The sequence below is a fragment of the Condylura cristata genome, unplaced genomic scaffold, assembly GCF_000260355.1.
Source record: "Condylura cristata isolate star-nosed mole 26May11 unplaced genomic scaffold, ConCri1.0 scaffold00032, whole genome shotgun sequence".
Taxonomy (NCBI): domain Eukaryota; kingdom Metazoa; phylum Chordata; class Mammalia; order Eulipotyphla; family Talpidae; genus Condylura; species Condylura cristata.
Window position 1 is genome coordinate 7,712,787 of NW_004567133.1, and position 20,790 is coordinate 7,733,576.

Genomic DNA, 20,790 nt, shown 5'->3' on the forward strand with positions numbered 1-20,790 from the left:
AAAAGAAATCTAAAAATGGTGTAACTCGTTAGTTTGCAACAACATTTAAAATTTTCTTTATACAACGAACAATTCTGTAAGCCCAATACCTTGGTTACAGTATGCATAGTTACTGATTTCAGCTTTAAGGTACAACAGTTAAACATGAACACAGCCACAAGAGCAGAGACACACAGAGCCACTTGATGGGGTTACAAAAATCATCACCTACTGATTAGCAAACCATCATCACTCACTAATAAAAAGACAGCATCTGAAAGCAGAATGTCAAACTCCAGCTTGAAGCGTTTTTTTGTTTTTTCTTTTTTTTTGGCAGAGAAAATTCTTTAACAGAGCAATATGTAGTATCAGTGCTAAAAGTTGGGGTTTTCTTCTTTACCTATAAGAAACTACAAGGAGGTTTTTTTTTTTTTCTTTTCTTTTTTTCCTAACTGGGGAACTGGTTTTCCTGAGAACCATGCTCTTTGATCTAGGACAGGAATAGAAAACAAAAGAACACGGCCAAATGCTGCTCCTTTTCCCAGAGATAGAAAGCATCTTTTAAATCGTCCTCCATTTTTTTTTTTGTCTTTTAAATTTTTTTTTAAATGATGGAAGAGTAAACATTTTTTTTCTCAAAAAACAAACAAAAAAATCTGTAAACAAGAAGGTTCACGTGGAAACCTTCAAAACAAAATGGAAAGCCTATTCAAAGTGCAGGGCCCGTCCTGGGGGCAGGCGGGCTGCAAGTCACAGCTGTGGCCACAGTTCTAAACTGCAGAGCGAAATTCTTTAGTTTTATAACATGAAAAAACTGGTGCAATACTTTCACTTATAGTCCTAAGTCAGTATCCTAACTTGATCTTTTAAACTCCACAATACCACAGTAAGGTAGGCAAACGTCAAGGCAAGTAGAGAGCGCACACCTCACGAGCATCCTTGAGTAAACATTTACACTGGAACAGCTGCCCCCACTGCCGATCAGACGGAGAGAACATCCTTCAGTGCAAAGTTAAAAGCTCATACATTATCAGCCCAAAAAAATGGTTTTGCAAAAACAATAATAATAAACAAAGAGAGGGGCGTGTGGATGGGGGGAGGGAAGAACCCAGAGGCTAAACATGATGGATATACACGAGTGAGCTCATTCGACACGGCGTAGCATCTATGGCGCTGTTTGGGAGTGTGACAGATAGATACCTTTTCACATTATAATATTGGCCTGCATGATTCAAGTATTCAAACTGATATGTTTCGGGGAAAACAAAGTGGAAAATGTGCAGAGAATAGCTGTTCCCACAGGTGGCCCCTGGCTGCAGGCGGCGAGCCCGACTTAGTGCTCCTTTCTTTCGCATCTTGAGGTCACAGTCCGCGAGCCTACATCTACACGGTTACATGGACTCTCCACCCCCTCCCAGGTGGTCAACAGAAAGAAAAGCATTAATGGGGGATGGGCTGCTAATTCCCCGGGGGTCGCTGCTGCTTGGAGGACCCCACAGGCTTGTGGAATAATGTGGGGTTCCCCAGAGTGAAGTGCCGTGAAGGTCTCCACAGTTAGTTCCCGACAGCCCAGCACCATTCCAGTGATTGAGATCGGTCCGGCTGGAGAATGAGTGGGAGCAGTCCAGGGAGCCCAGCCGGCTCTGGCTGGACCCGAGAGACTGCCAGCCGGGAGAAGGGGTCAGAGACTGACTTTGTGCAAAAAAACGACTGATCTCCTCTTCACTGGCAAACTCAGCAAGGATAGTAGTGTTCCCCAATACACACCTGAGGAGAGAGACACAAGCAGGCCACGTGAAGACTTGGCACACCTGAGGGCTTCGGCGGGTTCAAAAGTGGGGGAGGAGCGAAGCATCTGCTAAAGCAGCAGGTACGAGGAGAACAAGCCCTGTCTCCACGAGTGTGTGCCAGGGGCAGCGAGGCGGGCCCGAGGCCCAGGCTTCCCCAGGCTCAGACAGGCTGCCCAGAGCAAAGAGCGAGCCTCTCCCGGGCGTGTGTGTCCAGACCGCGCCCTTCAGGTCCCTATGGAAAGGGAAGGGGTTCTCTGGGCCATCTTGCCTCGGTGTGGTGCTCTCATGAGCACTGTCCTGGGAACCCAAGACACAGGAAGGCTGCCGCTGTCCCCAAGAGCTCCCCTGAGGCTGGGGCGCAGTGTCATCTCACACATACCCACGGTATCCTCCCCCTCCCAGGACCCCAAGACGCCCAGGCGCCATGCATGGAACAAACAACTTACATGTGCAGAGACTTTTGTGCCTTCACTACCTCTTCTTTTGAACTGTAACGGACCAAAGCATTTCCATGTGGGAGGTTCAGGTGGAATGTTATCAGCGGGCCATGCTGCATGCACAGAGTGCGCAGAGTGGAGCCATCGATCTAGGAGGAGAGTGGGGCGCTGTGAGATGCCGCTTGGAGGCCCATCCAGGAGGCTGTCCCAGGCTGGGACTCTCTTCCTGTGTCTGCTGCCCACACTTCACTCCTGTGCCATTCTGCACTGGGACTCACTACGTGATGGGGTACAATGCCCCCCTCCCACCTCCAGTGGTCCCAGAGCCATACCTCTGTGGCCTCTAGACTCCTGGACATTCCCCAGATCCCCAACTCCTTAGCCATTGCCCCTGCTGTGGCTTCAGGTCTTCTCTCTTCCCTGCCCTGAGGACGGGATCCACCAAGGCACTGCTCCCTGAGGGGGGGGGGGGGCAGGCTCTTAGCATCCAGCCTCCAGAGGAGGGGTAGTCCAGAGCTTCTCAGAGGGCAGGTAAAGGACCAAGCGCATCAAGTTCATCTGAACGCCCTTATAAGAAAGCAGGTCCTTGATTCTAGCCCAGATCTACTCTCTCAGTCTTTGGGGCGTGGCCTAGGGACCCATGTCCACTCCCACGCACACCGTACAGTGTGCAAAACCAGTGGATCACACTACAGCCTGCCTGAGGCATGTGGCCCATCTGCTGTCTCCTCTGCCCAGCCTGGACGCCTCCCTAGCACCGCTTCAAACTCAGTTGAGCCTGGAAACCTCTGCACCCGTGCTACCTGGTATGTCCATCCAAACAGGACAGCCGGTGTGCTCACCTGAGGTGTAAGGTTTTTTAGAACAAGCCAATTTGTTATTCTCCCTGAGCTGCTCTCACCCCAGCTGGAACCTAAACAGGGAAGAAAAAGGCCAAGTCAGTCTTCCTCCAGCGTGGCCCAAATGACCGCTTAGGATAAAACAGCACAGACGAGTCACAGCCCTCCTCCCTCCTTCCCCTGCGCTCTCTGCACAATGTCCACAGTCCCCCCTCGGCCCAGGTGCCAGAGCACACCGGTTCTAAGGTCATGGGACAGGCCAGCACGCCCCAAAGGCTCACAGACACTATTCATTTCTGATGTTTGTTGCCTTTGTCAGTCTGGACATGAGCAAGTTACAATTCTGGCGCAGGCAGAGTGAAGGATAAAGCCCAGACTTACCAGCAGGTCGGGAAACACCTGAGTCACCCGAGACTGCGCACAAATGCTGCGGGGGAGGGGCACGAGCTGCCAGCACAGGCCAGCACTGGCCGTTCGTGGGTGAGACGGCGCTAGGGGCCACTGGCCTCAGCTGGCTGCACAGTTTGCTTATGCAGCCGGCAGGCCCTCGCTGCACTCTCACATGTCCCTGCTTGCACGACACACCCAGTGACCGCCCTACATACAGGCCAGCCTTCCTCCTAACAGGTCGGATGGGCTTTTCTCTCCTTCCAGCCAAGTCCAGAAACAACCGGTCCGTGAGACCAGGTGCGATCTGGGAAACCAGCCACGAGCAAGGCTTTACCACACATCTTGCAGTGGAACTCTGGTGAGGAACACCAGAAAGAAAGGAGGCCCCCACTCCTCTTATTTGACCACTGACTGTGTGTCCTCGTACGCAGACCAGGCAGGATGTAAAGATTGCCAAAGACATGGGAATCAAGGGTCTGATGATGCGACTAGGAATCCTGTCCAAGTCCTAACCCTACTTTAGAGACACGATGCTAGGGGGTAGTTCAGATCTGTTAACCCACACGGCTGGTAGAGACCCAATTCAGCAAGTAAGCCAGCTAAGTCCATCTGATGTATTTCATCTTACCTGGGGTATACCTGGTGTCAGAATTTCCCCATCCTCCACCTACACGAAGGGGAGAATTATCCCACGTAGACAAGGGCGGCTTCTGACCAGTCAGTCCCGGAGGAGGGCGGGACGGAGCAGTGATGTTTTTAGGTGGCAAAGGGACCTTCCACAGCTCATGAGCCAGAGAGGTGTTTGTAACTGAACCAGGAGACCATGTCAATTTGGAATCACTATTTCTGGCTACTCAAAGGGAAAAAAAAGTGTGGGGGGCGGGGGAGAGAGAATATTAATGACATCTGATCTGCTGTCTCATTAAAAGAGGAACACTTAAGACAATTTATCTGTTATCAGAAGTTTGAAAATATGTAAGATTCTTAGCCCATTGTACAAAATGGCACTAAAATTGAAACACAAGCAACACAAAACCCACTTTGAGTTGTTCTGAAATAGCACCTGGGACTTCGGTATGTCAATAACCACAATCAAGTCCACTCACGCAGTCACACAGGCTGGCTAATAGCCCCAAGTACTCGCTCTCGCTCTCGCTCACGTGTGGAAAGGGTCCTCCAAGTAGCCCGGGGGCAAAGCACCGCAGCAAAGGCTCCCTGGGAGCCTCTGCGAGCAGGCGGCTCCTGTGCCCGGGCACCCACTGCCTCCAGTCCGACACACATTCTGCTGAGGCTCGGCGAGTGTTAAGCAGCCTGCCCGTGGGCCCAGTGCAGAGCCAGACAGCACCCTTCCTGATGCGTGGGTGTGCCTGGGTCAGGACAGCAAACTAGGTCAAACAACACTACAAGACCTCAGGAGCAGAAGTGGATGGAAAACGTGAGCACTTCTATCACACAACTCTCTTTCTACTGCAGACAGACAGCGTGTGCCCGCCACACCAGCCCAGCGCCTGCTGGTGGACCAGTCATGCCACCCTGCACTGGGGGTGACGGTGGGCGCCTGCCAATGACGGCGGAGCACCACCGCCACCATGCTCAGCAGGATTCACGCTCCTGGCAACTCAAAGCTCACGTTAACTGTGCCTTATGAAAGACTGTCTTCAAAGGATTGGAAATTTAAAAACTAGAAGGCCCTTTACTGCAACTGCAGAGATGTGCTTTGAATTAAATTACATTCAATAACCAACTGAGATGGCTTCATGAGAAAGCACGCTGTTTCGTGGAACCCCCGGAGCCCACCTGAAGTGCTTTGTGCTGTACTGCTGAGGGGAACGTTGTAGTTGGAGGCACGAATGGATGACCAGGCACTAGTTGAAGGCAGCGTGGTGTTCAAGGATGAGGATGACCCTGCAGGGGAAAAGCCCAGCTAGTCAGCCCAGAGCACTAGACCCAGCACTTGAGAAGCAGCAAACACTTTCAGTGAAATGCTGCCTCCAGAGCACCCACTGCTCGTCAGAGGTGGGGCCCGAGACTGCTCCATCTTCAAACAGCCTTCACGCACGGAGCAGCATCATGCTGACAGAGCCTGCCCACTGTTTTTACCAGGATTTAAAAGGTCTTTCCTCACCTACCCCTTTCTCATACTGATCTGTGAGTCTGCGCCAAGGAGACAAACCTGTGAGCGCACACCCAGCTCGACCTCGTGTTCTGGGCCCCAAAAGGAGGGCCAATTCTTACTGCTCCCAGTTTCTGTCTCTGTGCTCCAAGGGCTTCTTACTGGACACTTCTAAGGTGCTCTGGCACTGGCAGAGAGCTCCGTGCTCCTCCGTCCTCCACCCCATATTCAGTCTCCAAAACCTAGCCTTTCTCCCTATTTTTGAAAATCCCCATGACCACTATCCAACCATTGCCTGGATCTACCTGGTCTCCTACTCTAATCTCTCGGCTCACCACTGTCAGATTATCCCTCCTTAAATGTCAGTTCTTCTGTTCAAGCTTTCAATCGTGTATCTTTTAATATCAGATCTGAACTCCTGACTTCCAGAATCTTCAACAAACAAGAAATCTGTGTTTTCGCAAGATTCTTCTGAAAGTTTCTTTCACTAACTACCAGGTTTGATGTGTGACTATGTGTCCCCTTTTTTCCATGAAAGCAGTAGTTTTAAACTTCCACATACTTGTCTATTAAACTCATTCATTTTAGAAAAATGAGAGTTTTCTCATACTGCTGTGAAATGGCTAACACTGTTATCAAATAATATATTTAATGTAAATGGTGATTCATTTATTTTCTTTAAAAACAACAACAACAAAAAAGATTAAATGATAGATGGGAGAATGTGTCACAAAAGTATTTTCCTTCACTGCAATCGCCTTTCTTCTAGTGCACACATGCACCACTTGGAGCTCCTGGGGTGAAAATAACCAACTGGCAGGGAGAAGGGTAATGTGACTTGATAACCAATTAAACAGTAGTACCTCTGGACTTTACAGACCCATAAACTGGCCTCATTTTCACACTCAAAAGACAAAGTCAAAATGCTCCTCCAGATGAAAGTTCTTCAATATCAAGTGTGTAAACAATAATATAACTTCTACAAAAAACACCCAATTCTTAATAATATTCTAACTTGTTATAAAGTACATGTCCATCTTTTGTGTCAACTAAGATACAGATTTACCATAGCTAGTGCCAATAAATCACCATTTCAAAAGCGGCTCTAAAGTCACCTCTAGGAAAACAGCCTTGTTTTCACTGTCCTGAGTCCTGGGCTGCCAGGGGCTGGGATGGGGCTGAGAGAGGTGCTGGGGTGGCGGCTGCTGGAAGACTCACACCGCAGCAGCTATTCCCCCACGCTGCAGCGTTACTCACTGCCTACTTACCACTGTTCCTGTCCCTGAGGTGGTCGACTTCCCGCACAGTATTAATTGAAAGATTGTTTATGACACTGCCAGGAGTGACGTAAGGGTCAGTTTCAGGGTCGATGTTTGGATAACCTTTCCATGGTTCACCAGGGCGAAATTCTGCAAATGAAAATTAGCTTAGGCTTAATCACCATTAAAAAAATCCATTATTAAATACCCACAGTTTCTATACTTGTATTTATGCAACTCTCAAATATTTTCTAAATAAAACACCCCAAGAGGCTAATTCAGTAACACAATTAGTATAAGCTGTTAAGTATAACCTGCAACTTTTTGCAACTGAAATTATTTCTCCAGATGTATATATTTTTAATCAGCAACATTTAAAAGTATTTCAGTACAAATCACAAGGCCACAGAGCTCATGTAGGCCCTGGGGGCATTTCTGGTGATTTCTCAGTACAACTGAAATCCTGCCCAGCGAGTCGGCTAATGCAGCTGAAGAGGAACAATGAACAAGGTCCCTGCGTCCTCACCCATGCGAGGGCAGCGCCCACCGTCACTGCCTGTAGCTGAACGCCCTGGCGACAAGCCAGACACTGGCCGCCTAGTCTCGGCGCTCAAATTTTCATTTACCATTTCTGCATTCCTTCTCATTTTTAGCATAGAGAATGGCTTATCACACAGAACTGGGCTAAACACTAAGTTAAGAGGTAACAAAAATTTAGTGGTGACAAATTCCCATGGAAGAAGCTGCCAGAACCTTACCTGGTGGCCAGTTAACACTGCTAGAGCCGTTAGGCGATTTGGCACGTGGCCAGCCGTCTCCTACTGAGCCTGGAGGACTGGCTGGCGAAGCACTGCTGTTCATAAAGTCATAGGGAACAAATGGAGACTCTTCCAGCCTGAAACCACTTGAAATAGCACCTAAAAAGTGAAAATGGTAATGAAATGGAAGCATTTCTTATAGTTCTCAGATATGGTAAAGTTTCTATTAGTGCTGTTGGTTCCAAACACTGTTCTGCAAGTTTTCTAGAGACACAAGGAGAGAAAAGCCTGCACTCTCCTACGGACTCAACTGGACCAAGATTATGGTCAGGAGAGTCATAAGCATTGAAGAGATGTGTCTGCGAGTCCAGGAAATGGCTCTACCAATAGAATGGACTTTCCTGTATGTTTACATAGATGTTGGTTAAAAATATTATTTAGGGCCCTCCCTGGTGGTGCAGGGGGTTAAACATAGCACTAACGTCACTTCAGCATGAGTTCGATCCCCGCCTGCCCCAGACATGACCCACATAGCACGGCAGACCTCTCCTGACCCGCCCGCTGCTCCCCTCAGCAGTGTACTTCATAGATCTGCCTATTCTGCTCCCCGCTCTGTCTCTGGTGAAGCCTCTCACCACGCTGCACCTCTGGCCTGTACCCCAGTTCTGTATGCACAAATAAATCAATCTTTAAAAAATAATAACAAAGTTGGCATCTGGCTCTGTATTCTAAGCAGCCAGCCTACATGTTATGTTCATATTATCACTATTTTGAATTAAATAATATATTTTAAAGAGGTCTGCAGCGCCATGTGGATCACCTCCAGGGCAGGCAGGAATCGAACTCATGCTGCAGCAGCTTTAGATTCTCAGTGCTGTGCTTTAACCCGCTGTGCCACCAGGGAGGGCCCCCAACTTTATTTTTATGATGAAGAAGGGGGAAAAGCAAAATATTAATGGGAAGAGAATTATGATTCTAAATCTACTAATATGAGGACAGGAGTCACCATGTTAAAAGTAGTAGTTTTGGGGGAAAATGAGAATTGTCACTTTCAAAGAAAAAAAAATTATAACAATGAAGAAAGAATAAAAGCAACCAAACAAGAAGTCCTATCAAATATTCTTGATTTTTAAGTGGGTAAAAGCCAGGTATTATCTATGAAAGATGGACTACTGGCCTTGACTTGATTAAGATTAGTCACACCCATGCTTGCTTAAGTTAAAAAAGATTGGAATATGGGTGGTGGGAGGGAGGAACAGATAAAATTAAGTAATTTGTATTAATAGAAAAAGAATTCTAAATAACAAAGAGAAGGAATAACAAGATAATTTCAGGATATCAAATTAAATGAGAATGGCAAAGCTAATCTAGATTGAATAAAGGAAAAGCACTGGCCTTTTATGAAAAAGAGAATGCTAACTGGACTATGTTCATTAGATTCCTATACATGTAAGGATAATGGTTTACTGTTTAAGCTAATTTACTAAAATTAAAAATCAGTAAGTAGCTCATATTCCATATGGTATACAGTGAAACACAGAGCAAATAGATATTAAGTTTAAAAAAATACAATTACAAACTTAAAAATTGAAAGGTAAAACACACAGGGCCTCCTTGGGGGTTAAGTATCAGCCACTGGGGCCCGAGTTCAACCCGGCCAGGGAATGACCCACATGGGACGGCAGACCTCCCCAACCCGCCTGCTGCTCCCTCCTCTGTCTCTGATGAGTTGTCTTACAGCCCACTTCCGGCCCCCCACACCTCTGGTCTACATCCCAGTTCTTCTTAATGTCAACAGATTAGACTGGAGGACGCTAGAGTCACAAGACAGAGTCACAAGACATATAAGTTATCACATAGTGGCAGAATGAGTTAAATTAGTCACCAAGACCTTCTGTCCTTAATCCTAACAATGTTCGATGCATCTGCTCCTCTCATGCTCGTCTCCTTCCTCCCCAGCCCTCAGGCCCTTAGATGGCCCCCATTTTACTGTCTAAGATGGTTTATGGCAGAAGGTTTCCCATGATCTGCTTTCTATTTACTGTTCCAACTTTACTTTCCTCTTTTCTCTCGTGAACCTTCACCTCCGGATGCACCTACCACACACAGGTGTTCGCATACCATACTACTCCGGTGCTCTTTCTCTACTCTTTGGTTTTGTTGATCTTTAAGACTCAGTTCAGGATAAGTCTTTCCATAAAATAAAGTCACCCAGACCACTATTATAGTACTTGTACAAATAAACCTTTTAATTTCCATAGGCCCTACCACAGTGTACTAATGCTGTTCACGTTTATTTTTGTTTGCAAGCAGCAAAAGCAGCTGAGCTCCTGCAGCACAAGTATTTTCACTTGCTTACACAACTCGACTGTGTATGTACATATGGATTTTGAATGGTAGGTGCTTACCTTGGCTAGGTAACATTAAATAATATGAAAATGACATTTCTAAAAAATAAACGAAGACAATACTGAACATATATGATTTACATACAGCAACAAAATCTATAAAGACAATTTGTCAATATAAAAATTATGGGAGTTACCCTGCTTCATATTAAACCGAGTATTAATAAGTAGAATTTTAGCACAATAAATCAATTTAAATGACCACTGAAAGGAGAAAGATTTTTTTATTGTATGACCAGATTTCTATTTTGAGAATAACATAATAAATGTTAATTTTGTTGTTTTATGTTTTAAACTAAGATTTAATAATAAAGCATTTTAATAAATGTGTAAAAGGTTCTAGGAGTATGTGGATTTGAAAATATGAATTTAAAACTAAAAAAAAAAAGTTTCAGTATTACAGACTTTTTTTTTTAAGTAAAAATGTTAGGACTAAATTTATACCATGTTTGCTGGAGTTTTGATCCAAAGATGTGTTCACAGAAATGCTGTCCACTGTAGTCCACTTCCTTAGTCTTGACTGTGGCTCTTTAATACTGTTCATATCCATATTTACATTCAAGTTTGAATTCAAGCCTTAAAAAATAAAATGATAACTTAAAGAGAGTCATATCATAAAACACAGCATGTTTTTCTAGAAAAGCATGAAGCTAATCTAATGTTTCCAGTTTTGCCAATTTGTAGTATCATCCTGCAAATCCAACATAGCAGTGATCAGACAAAAGCAAGGGGGGCAGAACAGATGCTCCGGGCTCCTGGCCATGGTCACACAGAACATGCTGTACAGCGAGTCACAGCCAGGTTAGCAGGGAAAGCGACACAGACTTCTGAGGAGCTATTGCCAACACAGTAATACAATGTTTTCAAACCATGAAAATGTTAGTACTGTAACAGTTAGTGTTGCATTAACTGTGAGAGCTTTCTTCATATAATTTTGACTACTTTTAAGAACTTTACCAATGATATGCACAAATGTAGATATTCTATAATTACCTAGAATGGATAACTATAGCTTAGATACTGTGGTCAGAAAACAGACCAATTAAAGCCAGTGTTTCCTAGAGTGTGAACCAGGTTCCATCAACAGAATTATCTGAGTTGCCTGATAATTATCTCAGAATTATCTGAGAATCTTCTGTGAGCCTGACAATTTTAACACACATCCAGGTGGATCGTATTTCAAAATTTTAAAACAAATGTTTTTAAATACATGGGTGTGATGAGAGCCCACATGATATTAGGTCAAATTTAGAAGAAAAAAAAAACCACAATATGAATTCTCTAATATCAATTCCATTTCTACTGAAAGAAATTAAATTTGTTGCTCTTAAAGCCATCAACTAGAAGTAACCTGGCAAGTTTTCCCTGTAACGGTTCAGATAACTATTTTAGTTTCTGTGGACCACATGGTCTCAAGAGAGGTATAGAACTACTTTGTAATGCAAAGCAGTTATATACCTCTTCCATAACAAATGCATTAGTGGGGCCTCCCTAGTGGAGCAGGGGTTATTCTCAGCACTAGGAAGCTATCCCAGCCACTGCAGATGAGCGCAATCCCCAGACAGGGAGCTGACCCACATGTGCAGCAGACTGTTCCTGTTTCACCCGCTGCTGCCCTCAACAGTGTTATTTCAGTAGATCTGTCTGTTCTGCTCCCCACTCTGTCTCTGGTAAGTCCCCTCACTCTCCTCCTCCCCACTCCCCCACCCCCAACTCCTCTGGCCTACACCACAGTTGTTGTGCATAAATAAATAATAATTTTTTTTTAAATGCACGGCAATGTTCAATAAAACTTCACAGATCTGGCCAAACAGGTTGTAGATTTAGAGAAGCATACTGGTATCTGCCTCTGCTAGGCAGACTTTCTTAATGGAAGAAGTTATCTCTTGCTGTAAAGCCAGCCAGGATAGGAAATCCCATGCTTAGAAAGCTTGTCTCCTCACCATCCCAAATTAAAACAATGTTAAGTATGCAGTCAGCATACCAGTAATTACTTACAAATATTTATATTTTCAGTATAATTATATTTTAAGATTCTGGAAACTACAAATGTAGCTGTTTTCAGTAGTTTTCCAAAAGCAGCGCAGCTCAAATCTTCTCTGTTGTACTATTTCTAATGATGCTGCAGCCCTCCCCTACCCCTTTGTATCCCACCATTAAGATAGGATATCTGAGTCTTAGATAGAAAAGTATTTCTTTATTCTAACCCACTTTATTTATTTTAAAAATATATTTTATTTTTGAATCCAAAAACTGGAGTAAATATAGGCCAGGAAGATGGGGGAGGTGAGATGAGAGGATTCACCAGAGACAGAGTGAGGAGCAGAACAGGAGAACTGACTGAAACACACTGCTGAGGAGAGCAGCAGGCAAGACAGGAGAGTTCTGCCGGGCCGGGGATCGGACTTATCGCCACTGCTTCATTGTGCTGAGGCCTAAACCCTTTGTGCCACGAGGGAGGCCCCACTCTAATCCACTTTAAATGGAATTTTTTGAATAGTGAGACTTCTTGAATGGAGAGAGGCCTTCCATGAAACATGCAGGCCAGCTCAACCAGGAGGAGATGGTAACTCCCAGAAAAGAAGTGGCGACCAGGGTGGCTTTCTCGAAGGCACACAGGAAGGACGCAAGTCTGTGATACCTAAGTGTCAGCTGAATGCTTTGCCCAGAAACCTACCTATAGGAAAGTTGCTGAAAGCATTTATTGGTGATGGCCCTTTCTGCAGCTCAGGTGTAGTGTGGGGCATGACATTTTCAAGGAAAGACTTCATGGCTGGCTGATGGAGTGACTGCTGCTGAGATGGCGGAGTCTGCTGCTTTACCAGCAGGTTTGGATCGAGCTGACGGGACTGCTGCATCATTTGCTGCTGCACACTAAGAGGTCGACCCTTAAAACGAGAAAATGAGAAAAACCATACAGAAAAAGTCCTTTTAGAGCCCCACAGATTCCCCCTCATTTTTAATTCACTTCCTTCTCAGCAGAAATGTGGACCATCACCAAACACCAGTTAATGTGACTTCTGGGCAAACGTAAGATTTGATAAACAATCTACGACATTATGTTTTAACTAAGACATTTTGAATCTCTTGTTACACTGGAACTGATGTGAGCTGAGATGAAGTGTAGCAAAGAGAAGGATCTGATCTACCTGCTGGTCTTGCTGCTGCCGGTTCCCAGAAGGCACGCTTCTCTGACTCTGCGCCCTTTGCTGCTGCGCTAACAATCGCTGGAGGGAAGATCGTAAAAGGTGATCAGTGTTGCGCCACCTAGAGCAGCAGACTATGGCACATGGACCCACAAAGGCATGGCTTTCCCCGGACAGTACTAACATGTCCTGCTTCTTCCAGTATAATCACTTCCTTGCACCCTCTGGCCTCCAGTCCGTCTGCTGAATTTAGTCTTCTGTACTGAACAGCCACTTTAGTGAAATTTTCCCTGATTACTCCACCGCCAGCCCCACCTCAGACTAGCTGGCTTGCCTTTGAGCTCACTGTCTACTCACTGACAGAATGCCATGCCTAGGTCTGCTTTGTTTACTGCAGCCACTTTCTGCAGAGTCTAGTGGTTAGCATAGCTGACTCAGATAAATGTTTACACAGAACAAGGCTCTTATTCACTTACCTGTAACTGGGAGATCTGAGAAAGCTGGTTTAGTTGGGATAGCTGGTTCAGCATGGCTACCTGTTGAGGGCCAAAGAGCGGATTCAGGCCACCGTTGTTTGGTGCATACTTCAGCAATGAAACTGGAACCTTAGGGTCACAATGGTAAGTTAAGAATGTGGATAAAATAACTAAATGTGCTACGCATGCATTTTAAATTATCAACAGAGTGATTAAGTTTGTGGACCACTACTTGGGGAACTGTTATTTCTAATTATCTTTCCTCATGTATGGTTCACATATACTTTCAGGTATAAAAAGCAACAGAATTCCTAAACCACCCAATTTACTTTGCTATTATTTTCCTCCAATCAAGAGGTTTTATCAAAGACAATGGTACTGTTTGGAAATTAAACCATCCTTCACTCATTTTGGTTTTTAGTCTACCCACATCCCTTTGAAATACCAAATTTGGAATTAGCTGCATCTCCAAGTTGCCAATAGTATAATCATCCACTAATTAATCACTGAAATACAAAATGACGCAGGGTTCTTTTTCAGGTGACTATATAACAGAGTATAACAGAAGTTCATCTACCTGAGGGGAGAGTAATGGAGGAGGCACTTGAGCACGGAGAGTAGGCTGAGATGAACTAAGAGGTTGTGCTGGAGGCTGCTGCATGCCCCGGGGTTGTGCTGCTGTGTTTCCAACACCAAACACACTGGGATTGCCGTTCTACAGAGACGGACAACGAAATAATAGCAGGGCTCCTTCTTTAGGAATAAACTTATTATACTAACGATTTACACATAGTAGCTACATGTAAGAGAGATCTTATTATTTAAATAATTCAACAAAGAGCCTAAAATACACTTGTGGGCTTACCTGTCTAACAGAATTCAAGTTTTGCACGCCCAGCCCTGCTACGGAGCCAAGGGCCTGGGTAGGTAGTGCACTATTTGAAGGGGGAAGCTTCATGCTTTGACTGGACATAAATTGCATGTTTTGGGATTCATCTGCTACAATGCCATCCTGATTGGACATACAGAAAGATGTGCAACACCAGCCAAGCAAACAAGTGGAAGGGAGAAATCATTGCAGGAACAGAAGAGAAGTCACATGACATTCCAGCATCAACAGGAGACAGGTAGAAAACAGAAAAGATCAGATTAGTGTTAATTCTAGAGTACATAAAAAGAATCAAACATATTTTAAGGGATTAAGAAGAAACTATAAATGCAATCCATATGCTGAGACATAAAAAGGACAAAGAGCTACAAATTCAGCAATAGGTTTGCACTGGATTATAAGTATTGTAAGTATTATAGTATTCCAAATATTAATGAGAAAATTATGCTATCAAGGTATTGGTTAACTAGCCACTGGAATAAAACAAAAAACTTACCTTATCAAAATAAGGACTGCGCTCCATGGAAGACTCTTTGGAAATCTGAGGCCGAGAACCAGGGCCTTTCCCGACCGTTCGATTGTAATCACCAATATTTAGACTATGTTTATCTATCTCCATTCGTTTGTCTTGTAACATTCCTAGTAAATATGGGGAATTAAATAGGAAGACAGTTAAACGTGTTGGTTTCACATAAACTTACAATGAAAAGCAAAACAATTACTTCTGAAACTTAAATAACTGCTGCCTGGAAAAGGACATGTGAAAAATGCACTAGCACTTAATAAATCTTGCATTTCTCACAAGTGAATTAGGTCCAGTAAACAGAAGGTTAAAATATCTTTGGTCATCTAATCTGCTTAATTTCCTAATAAAAATGTAGTGTTTCTAAAAAATAAGCAAATAGCACAACAAACCTTCATCTAGTAAATATAACTATGTTCCTGCCTTCCACTGTTCTCAATGCTACATATGTTGTAACTTAAGGCCTATAACTGTACAATCAGCACGCCCACTTAGCACTGGGGAATCCGGAGACCACAGGGGTCAACATCTCCCTTCCCAGCTCTCAGGTCTTTCTTGGTTGATTACTCTTCTCTTTTTGACTTCTTTGCTATTGAAACAACCCCTTCACCTAGAAACCTCCAGCAAAACCACTGCTTGTAACAGCCGGCTTCCAACCCACTATCCTGTTGCAAGCATCTTTTCGGAACAGACACTGCCTGTGCTTCCACATCCTTATCACAAATTCCTCCTCTCCCCACAGCTGGGTTGGCTTCCTTGCTTTCTGCTAATGCTGGGATATGCTGAGGCTTCTCGACTTGTTTCATAAGTGCTCTTCCCACAGGCTCACCCACGACCACGGTTATAATGGCCGCTCCCATTCAAGTGACCCCTTACATATACTGGCTGCACTTGGGTGCTCACTCCACCAGGCACCTGAATGCTCTGTTATCATTTCTAACAGGTGAAACCAAGCACATGCCACTTCCCCCTAGATCTGCCTTCACAGGACTTAAGATTTTTTTCCTCCTTCAAAGGAGGAAAGGCTGGTTTTAAACTTGAAAAATCTCCTTGTCCCTCATCATCTCCATTTACTCAGTCCTCAAATCTCATCCACTGTTAGTTACTCTGCAACTGTGCCCCTTCTGGGAGATGTCTGCTGCTGCCCCACAGCACCTGCCCTCATGACTCTGTTCCTAAGCAAGTAGAAAAGGAAACATTTTTAACAAAAAACAAAACATTTTAAAAATGCCACTGGTCTCTTGGAATTTTGTTCCGGCTATAGCTCAGAACAATCCACATTTTAGCATTTGTGAGAACCCTCCCTTGAAAGTCAATAATGCTTTGCAATGCTCTGCCCTCCACCCTGGTTAATGCCAACTGCACTCCCCACCTTTTCACATCTAACACCTGTAAGGAAATGAAGCCAACTCTGCCCACAAAGTCTTCAGTGTTCTTTCCAATAGTTCGTATTTTTGGCCTACCAATATCTTTTAAAAGAGTAGCATGCCACAAGATTCCCCCAACACTGCTGCGTCTCTTCAGAAACCTGAGTGTTGAACGTGGTCATGTCCTTTCGGCTTATCAATCCTGTAAGCCTTTGGTTAAAGTTACCAATGACAAATACCAACTACCAGTGTCAACTTCATTCTCTGACAACCATTTGCAGTTTTCAAATCTCTATTCTCACTTGGCTTTTGAGAAGTTACTCTATTCTACTGGCCACACTTCATGCTTTTCCCAGGGGTTTTATGTTCATTCAGTCCATTACTCTACAACTTGCGCTGGTCAACCTATGTTTACAGATTTACCACCATGACCTCTAATTAGTTACATTTAGTGTCTCCAGCAATCCCTCTGAGCTCCACATTCAAATTTGCAACTGTTTACTGAATATCATATGGAATTCATGGCAACTTTAAACTAAGTATCTTGTCTACCAAACCTATTCCTAGGAAGTCTCTTGTCTCAAATAATTTTTAGTTACTGATTTACTGGGTCTCAGCTTCAGATTCACCCTTTTGATGGCTCTCTGAAAACATTATTTGGGCTTTTGGCACATTTTGCCAACTGGTTCAAGGCTTTATTAGTAGGTGCTGGAGAGAAATCGAGCAGGGACTTCACTTTCTGGCCTGATGTGTTTGTTTGGTACGCTCTGGAAATGCAGGATGACAGCAGTCGGAGGGCAACTTCCTGTACATCCCCACACCTCTCCAGATAACTCTGTAGCACAGTGCCTCAAGTGAGAGACTTTTCTATGAACAGTTCTTCCCAGTAGCCAGAAACTCAGCAAGCATCAACAATATACCACTGCAGCTTCTCTGCCCACTTAGTGGGCCACAGGGGGGGTCGCGGGCCTTTCCCACACAGCAACAGACAGATCCTCTGGATATGCATTTATTTTCCCTGACTGTAAAGTTTCTGTGGACCCAAGGGCTCAGAGAAGGCCTGATCCACTGTCCTGGCATCTCTCACAGTCCTGTGTCTGACCAAGGAACTCACCTTGCCTATGACTTATACCATTGCCCAACGGCAGCCAGACAAATTGGAGAATAGAATGGCTCCAATTATAAAGACCCAGCTACAAAGCAAGCTGGTAGACAACACTCTGAAAGGATGGATTTCTGTCTTACATGCAGAAGGATGTAGTAGGTGGCTCCCCACACCAGGACGCATAGTTTGGACTCAAAAGAGGAGTGGAGGAGTGACTTCACTCACCATTACAGGTAATGAACCATTCAGAATCCCTGCCTCTTGTTCCAGTAACTCTGCCAGTTTAGCAAGAGAAGTCATTAAGCGGGAAAAGCGCTTCCATCAGGAGACACAGTGGTTCTGCTGAACTGGAAGATGAAAACTGCCACCTGGACCTTTTGAACTCTTTATGCCACTCAAACAGTAGGTAGAAAGGGGCTATCTAATGTCGCTGGAGTGATTGATTCTGATTACCAAAGGGAAACTGGTTCTCTGACACAAAATGAAGGAAGAACGAACTGTGGGACCCAAGGAAGTCTCTGATGGTATTTCTTGGAACTTAACCCAAGTCCAGTGATTAAGAATAAAAAAAAATTACAGTAATCAAAAAAGGCAGGATGTCTGAGTGCTCAAGACCAACTGAGAATGAAGGTTTGGATTGCTCCACCAGGAAAGAACCCAAGAAAGCTGCAGAGCTGGCTAAGAGTGGGACAGATACGAAATAGGCAGTGAAAGAAGACAGCACAGCTATGACCAAGTGCAGAAGTGAGGACAGCAGTAATTTCACATGTTTTCTTTTTTAGAGATTTATTTATGCACAGGCCAGAGGTGCAGGGACAGTGAGAAGATTCACCAGAGACAAGAGTGGCAAGCAGATCAAGCAGATTGACAAAGTACACTGCTGAGAGGAGCAGTAGGCGAGACAGGAGAGGTCTGCTGTGCCACGTGGGTCATCTCCCTGGCTTGGGATAGAACTCATGCTGCAGTGGCTGAACAGAGAGCTTCACTGTGCTGTGCTTTACCAGTTGCACCACTAGGGAAGACCTAGTTTCACATGTTTTCTATGACTTGTTATGTATATATGGCTATTTGCACAGGTCAACCATTCCCTTTATCTTTACTATTTTTATTTTGGCCTCAAGCCGCTGAAAGTTTACATATTAGTCTTTCGGTAACTGTGAGTACAATTTAATTAGCAGCATAGCCACTGACATATGATGACTCTTAAGTTAGACTGTGCACATTCTCATTCTGGCAAGTGAAAAGTTCCTTCCCTATTTACAAGAAAACAGAGCTGTTTCTTATTAGGAAAACAAAGTTGTTTCGCCCTGGCAGTGCAGTTGGAATGTGTACGGAAGAGCACTTGTGGAAGTGGGTGCGGACAGGACTGGGGGAATGTGCTGATGACTCACTGTCTCTCAGCTCCAAATCCACCTTTGTGAAAAAGTGTATCTGGGTCCTTGACGTATATATATATTTTCCCTTTCGAGCTGACATTGACGTTGTCAGCAGAGGGTGCAGGAGAGATACGGAGAGAAGTTTTGCTTCCTAGATTTGGTGTGTTCTCTCCTGCGACACAGGCAGCTTTTCTAGCACCAGGTCCTAGTAGTGTGTTCACCTCACCAGCAGACAGCAGCTCCTAACAGCAGCCCCTGTGGCACTTTCACAGCCTATGGCTGTGAGATGACTCCCCTAGAAATGGACAGCCATGAGGTGACAGCACAGTGACTTCTCTGCATGCAGTGAGCCACACTGTATCAAGAGCCCGGATCCAGCTCAGTGGTAGAGAGGGGGGCACTTTCTTGGGCATGCTCTCTCAGTTCTAAGGTTAGCAACCTCTCCTACAGTGGTATCTTCTGTTCAGACATTCCTTAGAGTTCTCTTTACCTCCTACTAATCAATACCGTATTATTTTAACAATTCCCCTGTCCAAATTATTCTCCCACCTGGACTTCGATTCCACACTACTTTCATGCAGGTAAGAAAGCTGGGAATCATCTTTTATCACATCCACTCCCTTCATCCTTAATAACACACTGGCTCAAACTTTTTTGATTCTAATAGCTCCACTGAATTAGATTCTTCCCACATATTGTCTTGTTTGGAGCTTTTAATATTCTCTTAACAAATCTCTAATTGGTCTTGCTATGATTAGTATCTTTTTTGGTCTGTCCTCTGCTGCCAATAACTTTTACTCTAAAATATTTTCAGTCTACAGTCAAAATTAGTTTCTAAAACATAAATCCAAGTCATGTCACTCTTCAACTTAAAAATTCTCTAATCTCCATGTTCATGGTAAGTTCAAGCTCCACACGACTTAGGGCCCCACCCAGTCTTCTATCATTTTGACTAGGTAAAGCTTTTATTCCACTTGCACAAACAATTCATAATTCCTATTTTCTTACATGGAACTACCTCCCACTTCTCCAGGATGGTCATCTCTCACATGTCTGGAGCTTTGGAAACACTGTTCACTAAATTAAGAAAATATCAGACAACCTATACAGTTCTGTTCATAACAGGACTATTTCTGAGCTAACTACAGGCTAGTCTCGAGATCTGCAACTACCTTAGCTTTGCACGTCAGCTCACACAATCACACATTCATTCTCAAGTATGCTGGAGAGCACAGGAAGACGGTAGCGGAGACTGGGTCTTCTCTCTCCTGGCCTAGGCTGGGGTCTTCAGTAGGGTCACTCACAGAAAGGCTGTCCATCAATAATGAATATAAACTCAAACTGATTTTTTTCTTACCTCCAGAAAGGTCCATCTTATTGCTTTGTACATTTTCTTCTGGTGAGTCTCTCTGAAGAAAAGATAGCAAGTTAACAGACCTTAATTTATTAAAGAAAAATAAATTTTATCTCACTACTTTTTACACTCAAGTAGATCACAAAGCATATTTTTCACTGCTAATACTTTTAAATCAATGTTAATAACACGTGGTCAGGATTTTTACTTAATACTATAAAGAGCATTTCATAGCCAATTTTACTCTGACTTAAAACACTAAGAACTCAAGATGAAGAACAATTTGCTAAAAACAACAAAGAAGATAAACATAGGGACACCATCAAAAGGGGAGGGGCCTACTAGGGACATGTACTTACCGAAAAACTGATATTTGAAAACTGTTTAACAAATGGATTTATCCATGCTTCTTCTTGTTTGTTTCCACCTTTCATCATTCCCTTTGTAAAATAAAAGAGTAGAAAGATGCCATGGCCATCTCTATCATCTGAATATAACGATGGATTAATCAAATTTCAAGACAATTCCCAACTCTCATTTTTAGCCAATAATTTCTCCTCCAACCAACTCTTTATCAGAGT

At 44.1% G+C, this 20,790-nt stretch overlaps 1 protein-coding gene across 5 annotated transcripts in view; it reads right to left on the reverse strand.

Annotated features, from left to right (window-relative positions):
- Window positions 1-429: 429 nt before the first annotated feature.
- Window positions 430-20,790, reverse strand: part of TNRC6A (trinucleotide repeat containing 6A) — a 154,384-nt gene continuing 134,023 nt past the window's right edge. For 2 of the 5 annotated variants that reach the window (XM_004692055.2, XM_012731867.1), the window contains 16 exons: window positions 20,569-20,649; window positions 20,213-20,264; window positions 14,981-15,123; window positions 14,461-14,607; window positions 14,173-14,310; window positions 13,596-13,724; window positions 13,123-13,200; window positions 12,651-12,861; window positions 10,418-10,549; window positions 7,566-7,724; window positions 6,817-6,957; window positions 5,233-5,340; window positions 4,064-4,285; window positions 3,049-3,119; window positions 2,216-2,355; window positions 1,176-1,746 (listed from right to left, as the gene is read on the reverse strand). In XM_004692055.2, coding sequence (XP_004692112.2) covers window positions 1,371-1,746; window positions 2,216-2,355; window positions 3,049-3,119; window positions 4,064-4,285; window positions 5,233-5,340; window positions 6,817-6,957; window positions 7,566-7,724; window positions 10,418-10,549; window positions 12,651-12,861; window positions 13,123-13,200; window positions 13,596-13,724; window positions 14,173-14,310; window positions 14,461-14,607; window positions 14,981-15,123; window positions 20,213-20,264; window positions 20,569-20,649 — 2,328 coding nt within the window. In that variant the 3' untranslated portion in view covers window positions 1,176-1,370. Of the gene's footprint in view, window positions 1,747-2,215; window positions 2,356-2,538; window positions 2,663-3,048; window positions 3,120-4,063; window positions 4,286-5,232; window positions 5,341-6,816; window positions 6,958-7,565; window positions 7,725-10,417; window positions 10,550-12,650; window positions 12,862-13,122; window positions 13,201-13,595; window positions 13,725-14,172; window positions 14,311-14,460; window positions 14,608-14,980; window positions 15,124-20,212; window positions 20,265-20,568; window positions 20,650-20,790 lie in introns of those variants that run through there. The other 3 variants (XM_012731868.1, XR_001145976.1, XM_012731869.1) reach the window with 3 other exon arrangements.